This window comes from Mixophyes fleayi, chromosome 4 (assembly GCF_038048845.1).
Source record: "Mixophyes fleayi isolate aMixFle1 chromosome 4, aMixFle1.hap1, whole genome shotgun sequence".
NCBI classification, from domain to species: Eukaryota; Metazoa; Chordata; class Amphibia; order Anura; family Limnodynastidae; genus Mixophyes; species Mixophyes fleayi.
In genome coordinates this window covers 300,591,721-300,611,812 of record NC_134405.1, presented here as the reverse complement: position 1 = coordinate 300,611,812, position 20,092 = coordinate 300,591,721, and the positions used below count along the sequence as shown (strand labels likewise).

Below are 20,092 nucleotides of genomic sequence, written 5' to 3'. Positions count from 1 at the left end.
GGCGCTGAATAAGGAAGCACATATAGACAACTGGCAGTCCCACACAGAGACCCAGGTAGCCCCATGGAGCATTGCTAATTGTCTGTATGTGTGAGGAAACACTCAGTGATGCAGTGTGAGCAGAGGTGGGAGATTAGTACCACTAGTAGTCTCTCCTTCTGATAAGTGTAGAGTCAGCTAGGATCATTTGCTAAATACGCCACATTCCATATGTGGAGCTGAACAGAGAGTGAGCAATCAGCAGTCTGAGTGGATATTTAGTATTCTGCCTCCACTAACAGACTAGCCAGGCTTGGCCTTTACACAACAGGTCATAGATCTACAATACATATTACCTGCATTCTGTTGCTTTCTTCCTCTCTCTTTAGATTGACAGATTATTTATTTATGCATTAGTATTTTAGTTCGCATGCTGCAACCACATATCAGTTTATAGCACTTGGCATTAACATTATGATAATTGGGGTATTTTTAATAGGCAGTTACAGTTTGATACATATTTTATCGAAATCTTTATCACGTCAGCCATTTGTTAATCAGGATTTCATTAAGCATTCATATTATTAATTTTCATTACTGCAGCATCCTTGAATTAGTGACAACACTATGTTCTAATAATTTATTAGCAGGCTTGCTGATTATGTTTTGTTTCACAATTACATATTTAATTGTATGTTGACTTTTTATCAATTATGTGCACTTGACACTCTGTAACCATGTTTGCATATAATAGGTACCATTTTGTTATTAATTATTTAAAATTTTCTTTACTTGATTTGACTTTTTTATCAGTCTGAACCTTAGCTAGGGTGAGTTGAGCATTTCATACAAGGCGTTCATATATATTTTTCTCCTGAAATCTTGAAATTTGGTGTGAACAAAAATATGTCAATAAATGTTTTTTTTTTTACCAATGGCTTTTGAGTGCAATTTTTCAGGCCAATTACCTTTTTTTTTTGTTGAAATGTCCTAATACATGGATCTTTCTAGATCATTAAAACTTAAAAGCATTGGCTGTGCACAAATATTATTTCCACCGTTGTTACATCGTTGATGTGATACTTCGATTAGAATCGATGATAGATTATTATTGTTATTACTATTATTATTATTATTATTATTATTATTATTATTATTATTATTATTATTATTATATTGCTGTCATGTTGATAATATTAAAAATAAAATAAATATTAATATAAATAAATTTAAGAACTGTTGTCCGTGTGGATATTTCTGTAAATCACTTTTAGAGACTAGTATAACAATACTGTAACTTACAAGATAATGATTCCCTAAGACTAAGACTTAGACTCATGTATGAAATAATTATTCACATTAGCTATTATTTATCTCATCTCCATTCTCCACTTATTTATTGTAGGTGATACAGAAAATCAGTCTGTAGACTCAAAAACTCAAGATGTGCAGTATGTGTCCGTTAGATTTAGTAAGAAATGGAAAGGTAAGTCATTCTGCACATTAACACTAGTCTCTTGAGTTTTTTGCTAAACCATGTTTTCAGGGAAGGGGCAAAGAGAAGCATATAGTACTATAGCCTGTTTAGCATCACTCTGTACGCCTTTGTAAGCACAAGTCAGAGGACTTTGAAGAGGTTTTCTAATTTAACTTTGAAGCCATTGTAGCAAATTGGAGGCTAGCTCTCCTTATCTGAAGATGAGATGGATACACCTGATTGTGAGGCAGTCTCATTGCTACAAGTAAACTATTGAAGAGGACTGGATGGATTTTATTAAACGCCCTATCAGTTGATGTCTTGACCTCGAACACTTTGTTAACTGTGCATACACATCATAAAGTACATAGTAAATAACGATAGTCAACAAGCTTGATTTTGGAAAAAAACAGGTAAAATGTAGTAATTGGTGTCAAGAAAAACAGAGTGTTGATCAGCTAAAATATCCAATACTATAAATAAAAGGGGGAACAGCAGTACCCCAGTTCTTTGTGGGACACGAAGACCCTCACTCCCTGCCTTTGTTTTGGTGGGGACCCCCTGCACAAAACATACAGCCGTTCAATTAAGAGGGCAGTGCTCCGCGGCCCGACTCCTCTGACACTAACGTATTGATCACTGACCACAGCTCTGTTCCTCCAAAGCTAGGCTTATCCACCAACTACATCTTTGAAGACCACACCAAAACCCTAATCTCCTGGATAAACAATCCGATGCCCTCTTCTGTAAGATGAACCCCATTAGGTCTATAAAGATATCCATAATGGAATGGGTTGTAGTTGAATAGTCCACTGTCATAACGTCCACACAGTTAAAAGATCGACAGTCATAATGTCTACATGTTTACTAGGTCAACACAGTTAAAATGTCGACATGTAATATGGGTCCCAGCATTCCCAGGCAGCCAGTAAGTGTTTGGGTATAGTGGTGCTTGTAGTGCTGCAAGCACCAGCATACCCATGGCTGCCAGGGCACAACAAGTTGGGAAATCACAAGTATCAGCATGCCCTAGCACCAAGGCCCACTGGGACCAGTAGTGCACCAAGGAAAAATGTAAATAAAATAGACACCAGTGTGAACATTATTTTTATTGAAACAAAACATCCCTACACAACCCTCATTTACCCTATTCATTGGTCACCTATATCCAGGGTTTTCATGTGTAATAAATCCATGGATCTTTGGCAAAATAAAAAAACTCTGACAGACGATGCAAGACTAGCTCCCGGCGCTAAAATGAGGTTTTATGGTACTAGTCTTATTTATAACAAGGGAATTTCCCACGGCTTGAACTGAAGCCCTGAGTTCAAGCTGTGGGACCAACCTGGGACTGAACTATGAGCTGAAGCTGTACTGAAGACGTGACCCAGTTTCCTCTTGGGGTGAACAACCTCCTCATATAGGTCTGCTTGGGGCGGTGGGGTTTATATTAAAGGGTGTCATCCATTAGAAAAAAAACTCTTTAAGAGTATTTGACTTAATTCATCTCTTCTGAATAACTTTATAGTTCAAGCAATGCATTTTCTGTGTTAAAATCTGGAATAAAAGACTAATAAAAGACTAATAAAAGACACTAATTTATAGAAATGCAGACATAAGTTATTGAAAAAAGGTATATCTTGTAAAAGGAACCAATTACAAGTTCTTTGCATTAAATGATCCTCATGTCATCATCATCAACATTTATTTATATAGCGCAATCAGATTCCGTAGCGCTTTACAATTAGGAACAAACAGTAATAAAACAATACTGGGCAATACATGCATACAGAGAGGTAAGAAGACCCTGCTCGTAAGCTTACAATCTACGTATGAAGGAGAGATTTACCTTCGCGGACAGGTCTGCCTTATCCAAAGTCACTAAATTTGGCACTGTACCCCAATAGAAGTATTTAGTAATACATCTCTTATTTTATTACTGGTATGTTTTATTAGAAAATGTCTTTGATGGATGTAGCATTGGTAATTATTATTATTGTTATGGTGACAAATATGATTTAAGAAAAACGACAGCAAAAACAATAATTATGATAATATTACAATTACAGGAGATGCAAAGGATCTGGGCTCCGATGACATTCTACCTGATGTTAGTATGATCTTTATTATTAATATATTCCAATACAGGTATGGGATAAATTATCTAAAATGCATGCATCTTTGGGTATTTCCATAATTTTTTTCCCCATAACTAAGTTATAAGTGTAATAAATCAGATTTTAATTGGCCCCTGTCTATTCTCAAACTGCCCCTGGTATTCCTCTGTTCATTAATGTGTTCCGTAGTGCTCCTCACAGTGACTGTAGGAGAAGAAACCTTTTACTTAAATTCCATTTTATTGTTTTTTTAAAAAATGCTTTTCTGGGTATAAACTTAAACCTGAATGTTTCTAACATCTATTATTGTTTATGTTTAATTTAGAAACCTGCTGAACATGAAATACTTTATGCAGATATAAAACAGGACAAGATGTATCTGAAGGAGCTCCCAGACCATGTCTGTTAAATCAATCTCAATCTAATTACAATCGGTGACCATTGATACTTTCCTCATCCCATCTCTCCTCTACTCAGCTGCTATACTCTTGAGCACCGACTTGTCCTTCAAGCATTGCCTTCAGCAAGCCCCAACCTGGCCTTCCAACAATGTGGCTCTCCAACAATGCTGAGACTTAAATCAGGCTCGGCACCCATGCTATGTACTCTATCCTCATCGGCTGGGCCAGCACGCACAGAACCCTTCTATCAACTTAGCGCCGGAGAGATTCATCACTAGCTGGGATAGTCTGGCCCTTTGTTCCTATCATGAATAACATTGTTCCACTTAGTCTTTCCTCGGACTCCCCTGCATACCATTACCTTACTTCAACCTGGCAATAAACCCTCTATCCTTGTACAGCTCAGACTGCACCCCTGCTCTACTAGCTGACCCTTTTTCTGACCCCCAGCATTAAATCCACTCTACCCAGCTTCACCATTGAGGTCTACCAACGGCTCTGCACGAGTTCCGCTCAACTGTGAACATCTGACACTCAGGACCTGCCAACTCTGCATTCACCTTCACCCGACTTGGTTTCATTTTCCCCAGGAAGTTCCAGTTCTCGGCTCACCTTCCAACTACCCACCCGAGACCCCAGTTAAGCTAGGCCTGAAGCCCCAACAGGGTCACCTCTCTGACTGAACCAGCCTCTTCACCTAGCCACAAATCCTATCATTTGTGCCATTTTCCACCTGGTCTGATAAATCTCCATTGCTATGCACCCCTACTTCACCAATTGCTTTCCATGTCTCTGTATTCTACCCCAACTACCACATCACCTGGTCCATACCCCAAACTAAACAGTCCTCTTGATCCTCTTGATCCTACTGTCTCTCTTCACCATCCCCCTCTAGAATGAATGCTCTCATGGGAAAAATTCTCTATACATTATGTCCCATACCTATTCATTATTGCTCTGCTTCGTATGCCCTCTGTTATGTCATATGCTCAATTCTTGTACACCATGTGATTAGTTCTGTTAATTGAATCAATGTAATTTTTATTCTGCTCATTTGTATCCAACTTCTACCTCATATGCCCCAGTCATGTCTTAGCTGAATGTCATGTGATTTGTTTTTTTAATTGCATCCATGCATTAATTATTCTGCACATTGTACCTTTGATTATATCTACTGTTTTTCAAGTCAGTCATATCTGTATACATACATCAATGATGATGATGATGTTGTACCTGTGAAGGCTCCATGACATCTCTCAAACCAGAAGACAAAATATAGTTGTCAGTAAAACAATATGTCAGTAAATGTTTATGAGATGCCTTCATAATCATTTTTGTGCGTGGAGGACCAGCAGGTAACACTGTTATATTGATTAATTGCTTCATAAAGAGGCAATATATTTTCTGAGGTTTATATAATTATGAAAAAGCACTGGATTCATGATCGGACTTATGTCCCCTTGCGTGCCATATCTTGCGTGAAATAGCTCTACGCATACTCAGAAATGGTCCTTTTGCCAATAAAGGCAATTGCATACAATTCATATTCAAATGCAAAGTACACTTACTACCCCTACAACTTGAAAGGTGAAAAGAGGGTGGAAAGAGGCAGACAAACATAGGCAATGTACAGTAAGGACGTGCAAGTTGCATTCCGATTAAAGCAGACCCTTTATGTCTAATATAGAAAAATCATATTTAAAATTTAAAGTTGCAGCACATGCATTTTTTGGTTCTTTTTATTTCTATGTTTCATCACATTTACTAGACAACGACCATTTCCTTATTCCAAAAGTATGTTTTGAATATGTTGTTGTTTGTAGGAACAATTATGTTTAACCAATGGATTACAAATTGCTATGGATATTATACCTTTTCACTTTGTCTTTTTGTATATTTCTATTTTCATTTGGTTCATTCCTCATCTCCTCAATTAGCTACAGCAAATGGCCATTTTTTTCTATGCCTACCAATCCTAAAAACACCCGTAATGTCAATAGAATGAGTGCCATGGCCCAGCCGAGAGACAGCTGCAGTAAGGGAGAAAGAACAGTTATTTCCACAAGATTTATCAAAAACATTGTTCAAACATTTCTTTTGAACAGTTTCAAGTGCACCTGTCATTTCATTTATAAGCACCAAATGGTGGAGGGACAGGGCAAAATCCTCATAAGTGGTACAGTGTGCCTTGAAGTGTAGCATTATGTTTCATGTGTGACACATCTTTGCTCTTCACACATCCATACACCAGCATATACAATAGAGTGTAGTACAATATTACAGTATGATTTATTTTTTGTGCAATACGCTATATGCATATGACGCATTTTCCATACCTATTGGACAGAAAAGAAAATGCCACTGAGCATGAAAAGTCTTAGGCATCTACCGATGCGTTTTTATGAACTTTGCATAATGCATTTTTATGCCGGATGCATCCATACAAAACATTGTTGTGCTAACTGTTTTGTGCAACATAGTGAATATCAACATTTTAATTTCTCATGTCATCCATGTATGCATTATTTTTCAAATTATTACACATGTGTATTGCGCCATAAACACTGTTAAAGATGTGAATTTGTTTTTAAGTCATCTTTTCATAAAGTCAAAATTTTTGGATTAAATATGCAAATAGCTGTACATTATTAAATAATCAAACATATAGGTCCTGAATTATCAAGTAACATAAATGCCGATATGTGCCATATTTTGTGTAAAATCGCACCGAGCATGTCCAGAACCAGAGCATACACCAGAGAACATAGCAATGTCCAATTCATCTTCGAGTATAAAGGACCCTTACTACAGTCTATGATTTCAGGGGTGGAACGGGGAGGGGACTGGGCGTTTGCACATAATGTACAGTAAGGGCGTGCCAATCTCCACCGCACACACAGGCGTTTGATTCAAGCTTTGGGCATCTCATAAATTAGATGCATCTGTGACATGTATAAATTATTATGTAGGCAACACAGTTATGGCTGCTGCAATGTTCAAGCTGCTCCGGTTGCCACTGAAGTTATTGAATGGAGCAGTGAATATTAAGCTGTTAGTTGATGTTCCTCTGGATGCCCATGTAGACCTCCCTTTTTAATACAGTAAATGTATTTGCAGTCCCGAGGGTAGCTATTTATCAAACTATTTTATAAGAATGAGGCACTCCCCTTTGTTGAATTATGTTGCCCTCATCTTTGCACACAGAGTATTTTAAATAATCTAAGAAACTGATTTGCAAGCATCACAATGGTGTGCATCATTACATCACAGAACAGCACCCTCGGTAAACATCATATATTATTACACACATAAAAGTCATGATAAGTTTCAAGATTTTCAGGTTTACTACATTTAAATGCAGTAAGTTATTTTTTTATTCCTATCAACCTGTGCTTGAAGTTTTTCAAACCAAGTCTCAGTTTTATCTTCTACAAGTAGATTGGACCACATAAGGTATGTCTGGTCGGGAGGTAGTTCGTTTGTTGATCTGTGATGGAGCACATCTGACATTACCAATTGATGGTGGATATAATGTGGATTGCATGTTGTGTAATCATTTCCAGTTTGTGTGGAGTGCAATTAACTGGTACCACAGGGTATTTAAACTTGGTAGATGGTGTTTTATGTGTTTTTGTTCTTTTTGGTCTTGAAAGAGGTGCTTATAAAGGACTGAAACATTGACCTTTGACCTGTAATACAGTGAGTAAATAACATGAAGTGAAGCAGATTGTGAATAACTGGTGAGTGTCCTCTCTTGGTGATGAATCAATGCTCTGTATTCCAGTGTTTATCCCAAAGAGGAAATAAAGACCACTCAGTCATCATCTGCTATGTATATATGTGTGTGTTTTCATAAAATAACATTTGTATAATTGCTATATCCCTAACAATACCCATGTGAGACCCTTCCCTTGATCACCTATTTCTCAATGGTCCCGACAGAAATGTCTAATCCACTAGAAAGGCAGTCTATTACCGTACCTAGAGGAGGATTGTGGAACCATCTTACGATTCAAGAGATGCTTCCAGGTACCTCAACAGTGTATTCCGTAACTAACTGATATTATTGGCTTTCTATAACATTACCGTGTATTACTTTGAGTATGTCTGAGATGATAACCCATAAAACAATGTATAATTAATGTATAGTCTAGGAAATATGCTAATACAAAAAGAAGTCCATCTCACAGTTCTTTTGAAAGTTCTATATAAGTGATAGAAGGATTCCAAGTATTTCAGAATTTACTTTTTATTGTGGAATTGACAAATCAATTGCTTCATTAGCTTGATGTTAGACAATCAAACTATTTATTCAGACATAGATTTGCTGCTGTGTAAGTACTTCTGTATGCCTTCTAGCTGTTATATGATTATACATGTATGTATGAAACAGCAGCATTAATGGATCCATGAATACCCAAGGGTCTTGTATATAAGTAGCAAAATGAAAAGTTTCATTGAATTCTAATGAGTTATAACAGGCACAGAAAATAAAAAAAAAGGAGGAACACAGGGAAAAAAGCAGATCGACGGACCAAGGCCAAGAGCGGAGCTTTCAAATACCTTGTTTTACCTACTCTAAGTGGTTGTTTATGCTATGAGTAAGGTAGATGTGGGCTGTAATTCTGCCCTTGTGAATAAAACAAGGGGACTCTTATATATGCCAATTACCATGTATATCTACATCCATTTACCATGTATCTACATACTAATGTCCAGTTTGAGAATAAAGTGTCATAAAGTGTCAACCTTGATTCATACAAATAGCGTTTTACCATGCATTAATTGGAGTTGTCTGGATCAGCTTATTATGTTTATCTGTTATTATACCAAATAAAATGCCATTATGTATTTCATGTATTTACTTTTGTATGATCTGAGTCAATTTCAATGTGATTTGTAAGCAGGCTCTGCCTGACATAACATTTTTAGCATTTTTATGTTTTTCAATCAGGTACCAATTATCTAAAATATTATAGCCAATCTTGGAAAACCGATGTCATATTCGGAATCAGCAGCACAAACATTCCCCAAAATCATTCTATTGTGATTGGCAACAAAATGATTGTTGACCAGTGTAATATATCTATAATATAAATGCTTAGTGGCTTGTGTTAGTCTGTCTGTGTGTGTGTGTAAAAAATAAAACCAAGCTGCAGCGCCACCTGCTGGGCGGAGTTATACACTGACCTACTAAATTCTTAGTGTGTGTGGGAAAAAAAATCAGAAAGGGCTGAAATTTGGTATACTAAGATGTTTTTAATTTGTTAATTTAATTTGTTAATTGTTAAAAGTGTTTATAAAGATTTAAAAAATATATATATATATATTTCTTGAAGGAGAAGTGACAGTTGGGAGTGGTTGGTGGTTGCCGGGGGTGACAGTGGGGAGTGGTTGGTGGTTGCCGGGGGTGACAGAGTGAGAGGAGTGTGATACTCAGGACTGCTGAGAGAGATCCCTGTGTCTGGATAGACATCTGGATAGATGTGGGGATGAAAATGAAGGATGAGGTGATGGAGAAGAATGATGAGGTGGTGACATGTGGACAAAACCACACTAAAAAAGGGCGCTTACGTCGGGAAGTAACGTTCTTCCCCTGAGGAGGCCTGGGCTATGGCCCAAATGCATGACAAGAACCTTTTTAACACCTTAAGTAGCTTGATTTGACTAGAATGCATGAGTATCATGCACGGGTTAACTTGTATATATATATATATATATATATATATATATATATATATATATATATATATATTTAACACACAGCAGATATATAAAGAGCGCTAATAACCTCAACGTAACAACCAGTATAAATAACTGGTAGATGGATATACCAAGATATACACAATCAGTCCCAATAAAAGCACATAGCTCGTTTAAGAGCGGCAGCCTTGAGTCACTTGGGTCCAGATGGTTAATCCGGAGGGATGTGGTAACTGCGGATAGATAAACAAGTATGGCGCTCCAATGTGTAGTATTGATAGTAATATGGGAAGATGTAATAAAATGCGTACCATATAGATGAAATCAATGATCGTATGGTAGAAACGGAGTTCATCTTCTGAGGTAATGTCTCCCCCTCTCCAATAATAGCGATAATGTGGGTCAAAAAATAGAGAAACACAAATAGTGTAATAGAGTTTATGTACTGTATCACCACATGTGATAAACCTCCACCAGGATCAAATGTTAGCCCGGCACCAAATGGGTTAATCTTATGAGTACACCTCCAAAAAACACCAACAGCTTATACTGCGTACCAGATGCTGCAGAGTGAACTCAGGTAAATTAGCAGCAAACCCTGTAGTCACATTCCAGCAATGATGATTAAATTCTCCGGAGCTTCATCTCTTGAACACAGGAAATCTTTAGCAGCAGTCCCTCCCAGGTATAGGGGTTTACACCTAGCAAGGGCTGGCTCTATTGGGCTGGCTCTACTGGCACTATTTGTGTTTCTCTATTTTTTGACCCACATTATCGCTATTATTGGAGAGGGGGAGACATTACCTCAGAAGAGGAACTCCGTTTCTACCATACAATCATTGATTTCATCTATATGGTACGCATTTTATTACATCTTCCCATATTACTATCAATACTACACATTGGAGCGCCATACTTGTTTATCTATCCCCATATATATATATATATATATATATATATATATATATATATATAATATTAGTGAAGTGTAAGAAATATGTAACCAGACAGTTCAGATAGGCCAATAGTTTGCCTTCCCACACAAGTATTATGTATTACGGACATTAATGCAAATTTGGTTGCCAAAAACATTGGTCTTGACAAGACAATGCAATTGAAAGTCCACATTCTGAGAAATTAAGAGGACAGAATTTGGCACTGGCAAAAAATGCATGTATAGATATATTTTCCATTGTACACCTCTTCTCTTGGGGCACTAAGTTGCTTGATATAATAAATACAATAGGGCAACAATTGCGCTGATGTGACATTAACATCATATGTTTACAGAGTCTAATATGTCCCTAAACCAGCAAGGGGCATATTACATAACACTCCCCTCACAGAACAATGTGCGTATATGAGACATACTTCTTACAGAAATAGATATATAAAAACAAATATCTTTATTAACAGATGTATCTGGCTTAAAACACATAAAAACATTAAAATCAGCAATCTTCAAGAGCAGGATCCAGTCCTTTCAGGGTATGCACTTACCCTGGGTATAAAGATGTTATAGCATGTAGAAAACACGCCAGCTTGTGCAGGATGTTATACATCCAGAGTTGGAGACAGCTTCACACGGAACTGTTACAGCTGCTTTTAGATCCCCACTCACACCAACGCGTTTCATATCAAGTTCTTCATCAAAGTGTCACCTTGTGCAAGACTGTCATCCAGCACACACTCAGGGATTTTCATTCATTTACCTTAATAGATTTTTTTATCCTGTGCAATTAGATTACAAGAGCTATAACTAACACAGACTGCCATATGTGTTCAGGTGCATTGTGTTTACTGTGCAAGACTATCATCCAGCATACACACGGGGATTTTCATTTATTCACTTGAATGGATTTTTTCAGTGGAAGGAATATTAAATCTATTATATCTACATCACCTACTGGTGATATTATTTTCAGTAGGAGAAATATCCTTATTCTTTATCACATATTGGTTTTGGTTTATATATTATACCATATATACAGGTCACACTAAGTTTTGTATTTTTATTTTCTTCATGTACACACCGGAAGAATAAAAGAAGAACTCACAACTCATTAAGCTGAGAAAGGACTCAAGACCTCAACTACAGACCGTGGCATTAGTAGACATTTAAAAGATGATGAGAGGGCACAATGTTAAATGCTGCAGGTCAAGTTGGCAGTGTCCTTGGACAATTTGGACAGCTGTGAAGCGCTCATTAGAAAATAGACTGAATGACTGTTAATGCTATAAATAGTAATTGTGATGAAACTGTTGAACATGTACTTTTTATCCCATGCACCCCTAGAGCAGGGGTCGGCAACCCCCGGCACGCGTTCCAGGCGTAGCACGCAGACCACATGCGTCTGGCACGCCGGCGCTCTGCAGCTGCTTCACCATCTGTAGACGGGCACTTTTCCGGGCTGCTTTTGTTGCAAGCTGCTTCACTAAAGCAGCCGATTATGGCTGAAACAGAGTACTGCGCATGCGCAGCAGCTCAGTTTCGTCCGTAATCGACTGCTTTAGTGAAGCAGCTTGCAACAAAGGCAGCCCGGTGTTAGTATTAGGAACGCTTTGCTCCATCTCCTAGAACGGTGTTTCCATGGCAACTGCTACTTTCCCCGGTGGTCTAGGAGGAAACAGGAAGTATGGCAGGATGCCATTCTCCATTTTGCGCTACTGCCCATGGGCGGATGTCCGAACCTGGAAGTTCGGCTTTTCACACTGCACTTCCATTACAGACACTGAAGAGACAAGCGGCAGCAGAGTAAGTTGCGTGCCGCATATAATATAAAGTAATAGCATATAACTGGATGTTCCCTACTGTATCCCTACATATATATTAGAGAGTCTGTCTGCCCACAACATAAACCACGGCTGTGCAGTATAGTAAAGTACCTGCATCATATGTACCAGCACGGCGGTTCCCAAACTGTGCGCCGCGGCTCCCAGGGTGCCGCGGCGCTGTCACTGGGGTGCCGCGGCGCTGTCACTGGGGTGCCGCGGGCCAAGCATTGAAAAAAATAAATAACACAGAAGTTTACCAATCTGTCGGGCGCTGGGACCCAGCAGACTCCTCTCTCCCACAGCTGTCACTGAATATCGACGTCAGTAACAAGCTGCTGCGGGAGAGAGTAGTCTGCTGGGTCCCGGCGCCTGACAGATTGGTAAGTTTCTGTGTTCTTTCTTTTTATTCTATGGCTGGTGCGTGGCAGAGGAGTGAGAGGGAGCGTGACAGCGGGGAAGAGAGGGTGACAGCTGGGGCAGAGAGGGTGACAGCTGGGGCAGAGAGTGTGACAGCGGGGCACAGCAGGACAGAGGAGGGTGACAGCGGGGCACAGCAGGACAGAGGAGGGTGACAGCGGGTCACAGCAGGACAGAGGAGGGTGACAGCGGGGCACAGCAGGACAGAGAAGGGTGACAGCGGGGCACAGCAGGACAGAGGAGGGTGACAGCTGGGGCAGAGAGGGTGACAGCGGGGCACAACAGGACAGAGGAGTGTAACAGGGGCAGAGGAGGGTGACAGCGGGGCACAACAGGACAGAGGAGTATAACAGGGGACAGAAGAGGGTGACAGCGGGGCACAACAGGACAGAGGAGTGTAACAGGGGACAGAAGAGGGTGACAGCAGGGCACAACAGGACAGAGGAGTGTAACAGGGGACAGAGGAGTGTAACGGGCAGAGGAGGGTGACAGCGGGGCACAACAGGGCAGAGGAGTGTAACAGGGGCAGAGGAGTGTAACAGCTGGGCAGAGGAGTGCGACAGCGGGGCAGAGGAGGGGCTCAGCGAGGCAGAGGAGGGGCACAGCGGGGCAGAGGAGGGGCACAGCGTGAGAGGGAAGGTGGAGGGGGACACAGCATGAGAGGGGCAGTGGAGGGGGACACAGCGTGAGAGGGGCAGTGGAGGGGAACACAGCATAGGAGGGGACAGCGTGAGAGGGCAGAGGAGGAGGACAGCGTGAGAGAGGGCAGAGGAGGGGGGACATCGTGAGTGAGGGCAGAGGAGGGGGGACATCGTGAGAGAGGGCAGAGGAGGGGGGCATCATGAGAGAGGGCAGAGGAGGGGGACAGCATGACAGAGGGCAGAGGGGGCAGTGTGAGAGAGGGCAGTGTGTCTGGATGCAGAGGGGGCAGTGTGTCTGGATGCAGAGGGGGCAGAGTGTCTGGATGCAGAGGGGGCATTTTTGCATACAACTAAATAAGTATTTCTGTCCTGACCTAAATACTTATTACAATTTTTTGACCCAACTACTTCTAAAAAAGAACTGCTCAATAATTATTTTGGAGGGGTGCCTTGAAAAAATTTGGAGACTCTAAGGGTGCCGCGAACTGCAAAAGTTTGGGAACCACTGTACCAGCATATCTACAAGAGTGTATAAGCAAGACTGCTTATTACTGAGTTTCCCCATTCATTGAGTTTCCAGTGCATGTTTCAATATGACATCTGTTGGTAGAGTATAGGTACTACATTTTAAAAAATGTAATTGAAATGTAAAGCTTTACAAAATATCTGTAACTTAATATGATGTCTCCATAAAACACCATGGCTTGTTACAGATGTTACAGTAATGATATTGTGATCTGTCAGGTGTGAATTTAACACTTGATAGATCAGTATTCCTCTAACAAACAACTTCACTGTGCCCACTGCTAGGTAATGGCAAAATTCATGACATTTCATAGCGGGGGAGGGGATTAATGATGCAAAAGCGCCTCAGTAAGCCTCATCATTTACAAGTATGATATGTGTATGTATATATATATATTATAAGGGCACGGTCGTGCCCTTATATTAAGGTTACATCTAAAAAACATAATTTTTCCATAGGGAATTTGTGAGAGGGGGGGGCATGGTGTTTGAGGGTCTACATTTTAAAAAGTATTAAAGCTATTAAACTGAAATTTGGCATGCGAATGGAGAACTGTCCACAGGTGCCGCATGTGAAATTTCAGTAAAAAAGAATAAAAAATTACAATTTAGGAACAATCTAAAGTTCAAAATCTGTCCATTTTTTTTCTACTTCCTGTTTTGCAAAAGTCACCGTTTTTTATGGGTTTTTTGGGGGAGCGTAACTCAGTGTACAGGGCGTTTAAAGACACGCGGTAAGCTTTGTTAGAAAGCTATTAGGGCTGAGGAGTGCCTTTGAGGGTTCACAAGTTTGAGAAAGTTAATTTTTTTTTTTACAATTTGGTAAAACATGCCCCATTTTAAAGATAGGGGATTTCATAGAATGTTATAACATTGCGCATGTCTGATAGAGTCTTGTCCTGGGTGTACTGAAAATGGCTTCACTTGAGAGCACAAATATGGCTGGCTGACCCTCTCGCTTAGAAATTTTCTTCTGTGAGTAGAAAATTTAGCCATATTTATTGGGTACAGGGGGGCTGGTTGGTATTATGGGGCAGAGGGGGGGCACACTACACTAGTATTAGCCCTGGCACCGTTCTCATTTCACAGTTAATTAATCTTTCCAAGCGGTGCCAGAGCTGTGTGAGCCTGTTGAAACTTCCCGCCCCCTCAGTGACATCAGTTAATTTATTCACTTCACTGAGCTGGGCGGCGGGAAATTTAAAAGTGCTTCTAAGGTTTCTGCACTGATCACTGAGGTGAATAGGATCGGGGTTATCGGACAATGGGGCCTATTTATGACAGGTTTCCCCCCTGTAAAATCCCCAAAAACTGTTGTTTTCGGGGATTAAACACTAATTTGCTATTTATGATAGCAGCATTGCAGCAGATATCATAGATATCTGCTGCTTTGCATCTCCTATCGGTTTACTGAGCACTCCCCATAACAATGTATGGGGAGTGCTCAGTAACGCTATTTAACAATGAATGTAATTAACTTTTCAAACATGATAATGTATGTCAGCTGAAGCTGGCTGTCACGGGCACTAGGAGTCTTTACCCAGGTATCACCAGATGATGGCCTTACCAGAGCAGTATAGGTGGTAATATGGTACTCTGGTAGCGGGGTGATCACGGAACAGAAGACAGCAGATGGTAAGAGAATGCTCGTGGAAAGTCTATGACTAGCAGCACTGGTAATATATAGATAATAGTACACGAGGAACCGGATGGACAAGGAAACGTGAGGGTAGTCATTGGTCTGCGGATAGCAAGTTGTACCACTGCTATAGTGAGGAGGAATGTCCAGAAATAACGAGGAGGTGATGAGAGTCAGCGGTCTGCGTATAGCAAGTGGTACCGCTGTCTAGGTGAGGAGATGGAATCCAGGTGAAGGTATCCGGGGAGTCAGTGGTCTGCGTTAGCAAGTTGTACCACTGCTATGTGAAAGGATACTGGAAACAGGTGACTCAGGAAACAGGGAACAGTGGTCTGCCTCTAGCAAGTTGTACCACTGAATATATATATGTGAGGAAGGGCACAGGGAGATTAATGCAATGCAGAGTATACACGGGCACACTGAACTTGATCCCACGATAAATGCACAATAGTAATAACTGAACAGCACTGCACAATAATACAAAGTCACAAGAACTATCCAGGCAAAAGGTAACACAGTCAAATGATGGCAATAGTCTCAGCAGATAGGCAACTCCAGAGGAGAACAACTCAGTCCAGCAAGATATGCAATACACCAGCACAGTCAATGAGAAGTATGCATACCGTGGTTCAGGAGAGCAGGCTGTCAGACAGAAGTGCAGGGATACCTGAACGGCTGGAGGCCGGCAGGATACGAAGTCCCAGGAGGGTAGAAGCGGTAATCAAGTAGGTGCAGCGCACAGGTAGGTAGACCAGCAGGGATGGAAACAATACTCAGGAAGCAGTAGTATATCAAACTGGACACCTGGAGAGCGCTGAAGAGTAGAGATGGTCTAGACGAGATGGAAGCAGCGGAGCATTGATCCAATGCAGACAGGCGAGTTGACACAAGCGGAGAGACTGTAGAAGCACGGAGAGAGGATCAGCTGGCTGCAGACACGAGGAGTACTGGAGGGTTGCGATGAGCAGGGTATTGTAGATACACGGAGGCAGCGGATAGGAATCAGCTGGAGCAGTCACGATGAAACACGGGAGAGTTGAGGTGAGCAGGATACTGTAGATACACGGAGGCAGCGGATAGGAATCAGCTGGTGCAGTCACGATGAAACACGGGAGAGTTGAGGTGAGCAGGATACTGCAGATACACAGAGGCAGCGGATAGGAATCAGCTGGTGCAGTCACGATGAAACACAGGAGAGTTGAAGTGAGCAGGATACTGCAGATACACGGAGGCAGCGGATAGGAATCAGCTGGTGCAGTCACGATGAAACACGGGAGAGTTGAAGTGAGCAGGATACTGCAGATACACGGAGGCAGCGGATAGGAATCAGCTGGTGCAGTCACGATGAAACACAGGAGAGTTGAAGTGGACTGGAAACTGTAGTAGCACAGAGGCAGCGGATAGGAATCAGCTGGCACAGTCACGATGAAACACGGGGAGTTGAAGTGGTCTGGAAACCACAAACGAACAACAGGAATCAGCAGGAGCTGAACACACGAGGAAACACAGGAACACCTTCAGAGGCTCATGGGGAATGAGACTCCAAGATCAGGCAACGAGGTATTGACCTCAGGTGCTTTAAATAGGGAGTGTTGACTGATCAGCCAATTAACTAAAAGGAACATGAACTGAAGGCTTGAAAGGGCTGCACATGCGCAGACCCTCAGGATGGTGGACGGCCACGGTTCCTAAACACACGAGAAGTAGCACTCACAGTCCGGTGAGTGACACTGGCGTACATTATCATTAATGAAAAGTTTCAGTGCAGTCAGCTCTGCTCCGAAGAGCAGAGCTGGACAGCGCATGTGTGGAGGGATCACATGATCCCTCCCTGTTACTCACCGCTTGCTCTCTGCAACTATAGTTGCAGAGCGAGAGCAGAGATGTCTGTGCGCATGCCTGAGGGTTTCCCTCGGCGCATGCACACTGGAGTCAGAAGAGGAGCCCCGTTCATCGCATGCCGCTTCAGAACCGAAGAGACAGTGGTAAGTATGATTTCCACTTCACAGGAACAGCAGTTTTTCGGAACTACTGTTCCTGTGTTGCTTTTTTAATAAATATGAGAAATAGTTCAATCCTTATCAATGCGATAAGGATTGAAAACTATTTTTCATATTCTGCGAGTTTTGATAAATGTGCCCCAATTTTTTTCACAATTTAGAAATACATCGGAGGAGTTCCGTGGCTGCATAGCCTGGCTACAATAAGAATGGATGCAATGTCCTGGACTGCAGCACCCACCTGGTGGATTAAAATGACACATCTTCATGTTCAGTGAAAGGGGCAGAGTGGACTTCCACTATATGATGGAGCAGGAGGACGATAGGGGATAGGTGGTGCCACAGCGCTGGCGGAGAGGCTGCATTATTACTAATTGCCTATGATCGCGCTAGTGCAGGAGGACAAGCGGCTGTCACTGAGGACATAGAACGCTGGTTCCCGTACTACTTCAGGCTGGAGGGGAAGCGCTGTGTCTGCCACAACCTTAGGCAGTGCTTGATCAGTATGCCCGGACAGCCTGTGTGAAAGCTCCTGGGGGGAGGGGGGTTTGAACTGTGGCGGTTGGAGAGCCAAGGGCGCTCCAGGCTGACCAAGGTGCTGCTGGTATTATGCTATATTTACTGACTCTGCGCTGCGCTTTAGTGTTTTATTGTCTGGTGTCGGACTCTGCAGATAATACTGATCTATGGTAGAGGAGAGCAGGATGGTTTGCGTGGAATTTCACTCCTCACTCCTCACTCTGTTTTTTATTGCTTTTGATGTGTAATCCAGTCTTGTGTCCTGTCTGTGTGTTTATAATTAATGTTGCTATGGTCCGTGCTGGTGCTTGACAAAGACCCGATAGGCACAGGGTCGAAACGCGTTGGTGCCGTGGGAGCAGGTACCGCTGTTACAGAGCAGATTGACATCTTCACGGAAGGCAGACAGGGAATATTGGCATGCTACACGCTGTTTGTTTTCCGGAGTTCTGGATTATGAGGAGAGGCTTCAGAGAGGAGTGCTGATAATATCTGTGATATAATACCGAAATAGTGTCTCCTCACTGTGTAAGTGTGTTTTCCAATTATATTTCACCTATCTGCATATCCCCTCATTTTTTAGTCTGCATGATGCTGATTATGGGGTTAAAATTCCACCTTTTCCGGTGATTAAGATATGGTAATGTGATTCACACTGGGTGTGTGAAGCACGGAATTGACTGTGTATATATACACTGATACGTTTTTCTTTTTATTTGAGGATTATTTCTATTGATGGTTGTGACTCCTTGGAAATACTGTCATATATGAATCATATCAGAAACAAATAGAACTATTCGAAGAGACATCTACATATATATTGACTGCATTCAGGAAGAGATGAACTTTGAACATTTTGGACATTTTCTATAATTATTTGTATGTGATAAGATATGAGCTGGAATTCAGCGCCGTTTGTTGCATATCTTTTCTAACTATAAATCATGACTGTGTTGTCTGTTAATTGCTCTTTATTTCTGCATCCTACACAGCTCTTAAATCGATGGAGTCTTGTATCCAAGAAGCCGTAGAAAATCGAGCTAGAGTACAAGTAAATGGATTATCCCATTCTTTATTCAACTCCTTTAGTTCAATTACTCCTCTTATCAGAGTATCATTCTTGGGATTGTTCATGGAAGTAGCTGAAGTCAGTTCAACAATTAAAAATATTAAAGCAATTAGAACAGGTAAGCATAACTGTGCATATAGCTTCTTGTCAGGCTTAGGACCGAATAAGGCACTGTAAAGATTCATCTACTGTTTACACTCTTCTCTGGGATATAACCTAGAAGCAGGAAGATAAACAGGATTAGTTTCACCATCAATCAACACATAACAGGCCTGAGTCATTAAGGAAAGTAAGGCAAAAAAAATAGTACGTTTTCTCTTGGATAAAACCATGTTACAATGCAAGGGGTGCAAATTAGTTGCATGCAGACGCATATTGATGGGCACTACTTTTGAGGGGTTGTGAATGAACGGATGAGTTCTCCTAAGCATGGTAGCTCAGTGGTTAGCACTTGTGCCTCACAGCACTGGGGACGTGGGTTTGACTCCCGACCATGGCCTTATCTGTGTGGAGTTTGTATGTTATGCCGTGTTTGCGTGGGTTTCTTCCAGGTGCTTCGGTTTCCTCGAACACTCCAAAAACATACTGGTAGGTTAATTGGCTGCTATCAAACTGACCTTAGTCTCTCCCAGTCTTTGTGTATGTTAGGGAATTTAGACTGTAAGCTCTAATGGGGTAGGGACTGATCTCCGTGAGTTCTCTGTACAGCGGTGCGGAATTAGCGGCGTTATATAATATAATAGCTGTTGATAAAGTATAATAAAAGACAATTATGTCCAAATAATGTAAGGTATGACGCAATTATAGTGCCTAAATTTTTTTCCCTTTTT

The 20,092-nt window shown here is 41.2% G+C and overlaps 1 protein-coding gene across 1 annotated transcript in view; it reads left to right on the top strand.

Annotated features, from left to right (window-relative positions):
• LOC142152851 (uncharacterized) overlaps positions 1-8,811 on the top strand; it is a 33,149-nt gene extending 24,338 nt beyond the window's left edge. The window contains exons 6-8 of the mRNA XM_075209880.1: positions 1,385-1,465; positions 3,526-3,566; positions 3,899-8,811. Of these exons, the coding sequence (XP_075065981.1) occupies positions 1,385-1,465; positions 3,526-3,566; positions 3,899-3,982 (206 nt within the window). The 3' untranslated portion in view covers positions 3,983-8,811. The remainder of the gene's footprint in view (positions 1-1,384; positions 1,466-3,525; positions 3,567-3,898) is intronic.
• Positions 8,812-20,092: the final 11,281 nt, after the last annotated feature.